Below are 5507 nucleotides of genomic sequence, written 5' to 3' on the forward strand. Positions count from 1 at the left end.
TCGGTAATGTAACAGATGAAGTTGGCATGAAAGTGAGGCTTGATACGCAAGTCATCCCTAAGAGATTAATATTTCAAGTATCCTGGGTATTTAATCCAAGGAAATTGGGAGATAGACGATAATGTCACCCACTGGTGTGGCTTGGGAGAAATGGAGGGCTTGCCTTCGGAGTCTTGTGTGATAAGAATGGACACAAAAAATTAAAGGTAAGTTATATAGAGTGGTGGTTAGGCCCACTATGTTGTATGTGGCGGATGTCAGCCAATTAAGAACTCTCATAGTCAGAAAAGACTAGGAGAGATAGGATTAGAAATGAAAATATCTGAGATAAGGTGGGAATAGCATTAGTAGTGGACAAGATGGAGAAGCAAGACTGAGATGGTACAGGCGTGTGAAGAGGAGATGTGCAGATGCCCCAGTGAGAAGGCGTGAGAGGTTGACAGTGGTGGGTTTAAGAAGAGGTAGAGGTAGGCCGAAAAAGTATTGGGGAGAGGTGATTAGACAAGAAATGACACGTCTTCCACTTATCGAGGATATGACCTTAGATAGGAGGATATGGAGGTCGCAGATTGGGGGTAGAAGGTAAGTAGATAGTTGAGCATTGTCTTTATTTCCTGCGGGATAGGCTTAGTGCTAGCTCGGTACATAGTACCTATTTCCCCTTTCATTTTAGTAGTATTAGCACTATTCTCGTAGTTTCTTGTGCTTCGGTTATCGCATTATTTTGTTGTTGTACTGTTCATTTTTTTACGAATATTATGTAATGTTTTCCCTATTATTTGTTATATCTTCTTTACTTAGATATTTTTTTTTTCAAACTGCTTTGTTATGCACCATTTGAGTCGAGGGACTTTCGGAAACAATCTCTCTACCTCCATGAGGTAAGAGTAAGGTCTATGTACATGCTCTACCCTCTCCAAATCCCACCTGTGGGATTACCTTTGGATATGTTATTGTTGTTGTTGTTGTTGGAACTTGACCTGTCTATCAAATTAATTTATTGAACTTTGGAGTGACAAAGTTTTGGACATAATATATAATGAACTTCCTAATCTGATAACAAAAGAAAATAATTCTCTCGACAGTCTTCACATAAACATGGAAGACACTTACAAGCTAACGAACACACAAATAATAGGGATATATGTTGAATCTATAAGTAGGTGGTTGGGAACGGACTAACAACGGGGAGCATAGAACTCTCATTTACAAAATAATACTAATAGATATTTTAATCTGTAGTTCTATACCCTTTTCAAGTTGTAGTAGCTTAACAACACTAATCCAGCAAATTTAGTAGCCACAACAAGCTACAAACTTTAGATGAGCAAACCCCTCCCTCCCTTGCATTGCATATTCTCAATTATTTCCAGATATATCCTACCATAGATCATCCTCATAATTATATATACATGCAGATACATATGTGTAATGTCTGTGCTGTGCTGCTTAATTTGAACTCGTCAGCTAAAATTTCTAAACATATACCTCTCATAGATTTACATTTGCAAGTGATCGATGAATCATTGGTTTCTTAGATATCTCCATAAATAATGTCACCCCACAGCTAAAGAAAGTCACTTCCAATTTATGTAGATGCAGATCCAAGTGAAAGTTCTAACTTACTAAATTTGCCTCCGATTGTCAGGTAATGTACAACTATGTCAAAAGTACCAAAACCAATGTAGCTATGTTAAGCAAGCATACTCAGTTTAATTTGCTGCAAACCACTACTCGAAACAGAGTTTTTTCCCACCGATAATCAATGAGAAATTGGTGTATAAAATATGATTTTCCCATCTCATCTCCGCCTAACCAACTCGCTTGAAAAATGCATAATGGGAAATAGGTTTCCATTTAAACGCTTGAAAACTTCCTAATATTTCCGTGTTAAAAGACTATTGTTATTTTTTCTTTCTCACTGATTCAATCAAATTATTTGCGGAAATTGCTAACATTTTTCAGTAGAAAATAGTAATTTTTTAGTAATGAAAGTAATGATTTTTAGATAAACTGGAATTTTGAAACTTTAGTTTTTTTTTTTTAAAAAAAAAAAATCCTATTGGTTCCAGTATCTCCAAAGGTTCAAATTTAATGGTGTCAACCGCATAACGTATAGCTCAATTTCTGTATCATCTCAAATTACATGAATGATAAAGCTGAAACGAATACCACTATTAGAAACAACGGGTTTTCCACCGACATTTGGTGAAATTTGTGTTATAAAACATGATTTTTTAATCTCAGTTGCATCCAACCGGCTCCGGTTTGAGAAAACGCACAGTGGGAAACAGGTTTCATGAAATGCTAGAAGACTTCCCAATTTTTCCGTGTGAAATCACTACTATTTAAGTTTATCATCGGGAACAATAGAACCAATATAATTAAGGAATGAGCGTCAAAGCTATCTCATGGTATGAATCTGTCATCAAACTATAACAATAATTACAATTTAGAACCACAAATTTCTAACTGATCTCAAGTATCACCAAACATATACAATATTACATAAAAATCTGATCCTTTCTCAATCTGAAGAATCTGAATTAATTAAATACAAACTGTTTTAAATTGAACGGTTAGGAGGACGAACAGATATTTGAACCGGAATTGGACGACCCATACCTGTACCCCCACAGCTGTTACAAGCCATCCGACCCGACCCGGAACAAGTCCGACAACCCACATCACCATCTGACCAACGTGAACACATGCAAGAAACCCGACCCGTTCCATTACACCTGGAGCACCGAGGAAACTGACCCGAACCCGGACCCATCATGGTTTTCTGGTCCATAACTGATTTAACCAAAGCTGCACCTGCTAATACACTAAGACCTAATTGTGTTAGAACAATTGGACCCATTATGTCAGATCAAGTTTTTTTCAACTTGTGTTGATATTTGATGTAGTATTTTTTCTTTCTTGAATTTGGGTTAGAGAATATGACTTTTTCTTCTTGCGAGTATAGTATTTTTTTTCTTTTGAAATGGAAATGAAGTGGTTGTTATGTTGTACACGTAAAAGGGTGTGAACCTGGTGAATTTAAGGAGGCTAAGGTTTTGGAATTTAGCAAGTTGTAGATGTTTTTGATTCCTATTTTGTTTTTTTTTTATTATTTTACTGGTTCTGGTGGACTCCTTTTATTTCATGCGTGCAAGCTTATTTTCTACTTGTTGCTTATTTGAATTGTTTTTGATTTTTTTTGCATATCCCACTTGGTTTCTCCAGATATTTATTTGATTTCTTTCTTGCTTTTAATCTTTTCTTACTTTAATTTAATCCGCATAAAAACCTTATCAAAAAGAGACTCACTTGTTCGTGGAAGCTAAGCAACTTCCTTTTTGATAGTTTAGGTTATATATAATACATGATATTTAATATAAACAATCAATCAATCAACTACAAGTCCAATTAACAGTAACATCAATTTTCTCTCTATCAGGTGCATTTTCATTTTAATAAGGAAAGCTTGAAACTCAAAACTAACTTGTTTTACTTTAGTAATTTAGGTAATGATAAAAGATACTCCAATGAACGATTTTTTGGAACTGTAAAATCAATACATTAACAAAAGAGTGATAATGCAATATTTATCTTTTTATTCTTTGTTGCGGCTTCCAAGAAGCCTCGCTTATTGAATTTTGAATTAATTACTTTTTTTTCTGTTTTTTTTCTGTTTTTTTTCTGTTTTTTGTTTTTTTTGTTTTTTTTTTGTTTTTGACAAGTCATTGTCTTTATACTGTTACAACTATTACAATTTTAACGTAGACGTCCCTATGACGCGGTGGTTGAACGGATCCGACCTAAGCAAAGTGGCACGTTAAAAATAAGAATGAATTAAACCTGAAAAAGGAATTGTAGGACTGATTGAATTTGTCTAGCTCTTACCAAGCATATGTCTTGAATTCAGGCCAGCAATACAATCGACTAATGCAGAAATTAGTACGAGCGTATTGTTATAATTTTTAATTGTTTTAATTCATATATAATATGACCATTCTTTTTCCACTTTCTATTTAGTAACAAATAACATAGATTCTTGCATTAACCTGACAGTATTATTTATGAGGAAGCGTAAATGGTGACTCATAAAATCAGGGGCGGACCCACGTGGTGTCGATGGTGGATTCCCGAACCCACTTCACTCCAGAATTTTCTTGTTTATATAGGGAAAGTTATCGTTACATTTAAGTTTACATACCAAATTTGAATCCCCTTAATACAAGAGTTGGCACCGGTGAAGTGGAGTCCAAGACCACGCTCCGGATCTTAGGATCGAATCCAACGACAACATTAGTGCTTTTTTGTTGCTTTTGTGTTCGATATATGGTAGGCCAATTGTCCAATCATGTTACGGAAAACCAAAAAAAAGGCCAATAATATTAGTTATGTTATAAAAATAATTGGAAATAAACAAAAAAGCAAACTAAAATAACTTCGTAGAGAGAAAGGAGATATTGTATTATCACTTGTTGATGGTATTCCAAATGAGAAGGCAAAGGTCTCTATTTATAGAAGAGTTTTGCCCCTCAATCTTCAGCATACAACTTGTGCAAATTGATTTACAATTTGCTACAACTAAGCTACAACCAAGATACAGCTAATCTACAACTAAAAACTACAACTAAGGTATAACTTGCTACAACTAAGATACATCTTGCAAGTGCAAGTTGTATTTTATCACTTAATGTGCAAGTGGTATAATTTACACTTAATAATACATCCAAATATCTTGTAATATAGTTCATAACACTCCCCCTTGGATGTTTTATTAATAGATAATGTCTGCCTCGTTCAAACCTTACTCTAAAAAAAAAAAAAAAAAAAAAAAAAAGGCACATCGGGAAAAAATTCTAAGCGAAGGAAAAAGAGTACACATATTACGCATTACTACCGTTGTCCGTTAAAAAACCTTGGCGAAAAAACCCGATAGGATAAAACCTTAGTCAAGGAAAAAAAAAAGTACAACACGTTTCACTCCCCGATGAAAACATCAAGTAATGTCTCAGAGACGCCTCCAAACTTGTTTTCAACTTAAAAGTTGAGGTTGGAAGGCCGGGGAAAAAACCCTAATTATCACGGCCAAAAACCAAACGTTGATATCCCCTTTTGGAGTATGTGGAAAATAACGGTGAAAATCTGTTTTTATCCCTTTTTTAATCCTCCCAATTGGGCAACAGCTTTTTTCTATAAATTGGTACTTTGTCCATTTTAAAACAATTTTTTAATGAATGTATCTTGACCTCAAAATTAAACCCTTCGAATAATTTTTTTGGAGATTTGAGAAGTAGCCATAAAAGTTTTAAGCCCAAGAATGGGGATACCCCACTGTAAACACGCCGTTTAGATCGACTTTGGGGGTGGATAAATACCCGGGCCCCCCAAAAAAGATGGGGTTCAAATTTTTGGAATAAAAAAAAGCCCTCCGGGTCCCTTTTTGATATGCAAAGGTGTTTGATTCCATTCCGGTCTCGGTTGGGGGACTTATCTTTCTAAGATTGTAA

General features: G+C 35.0%; 1 protein-coding gene across 1 annotated transcript; it reads right to left on the reverse strand.

Annotated features, from left to right (window-relative positions):
* Nucleotides 1-2392: 2392 nt before the first annotated feature.
* On the reverse strand, nt 2393-3035 carry LOC132067287 (uncharacterized). The gene has a single exon (XM_059460485.1). It carries the CDS (start codon nt 2864-2866, stop codon nt 2567-2569), a length of 300 nt encoding a protein of 99 aa, XP_059316468.1. The 5' UTR covers nt 2867-3035; the 3' UTR covers nt 2393-2566.
* Nucleotides 3036-5507: the final 2472 nt, after the last annotated feature.

This window comes from Lycium ferocissimum, chromosome 8 (assembly GCF_029784015.1).
Source record: "Lycium ferocissimum isolate CSIRO_LF1 chromosome 8, AGI_CSIRO_Lferr_CH_V1, whole genome shotgun sequence".
Classification (NCBI taxonomy): Eukaryota; Viridiplantae; Streptophyta; class Magnoliopsida; order Solanales; family Solanaceae; genus Lycium; species Lycium ferocissimum.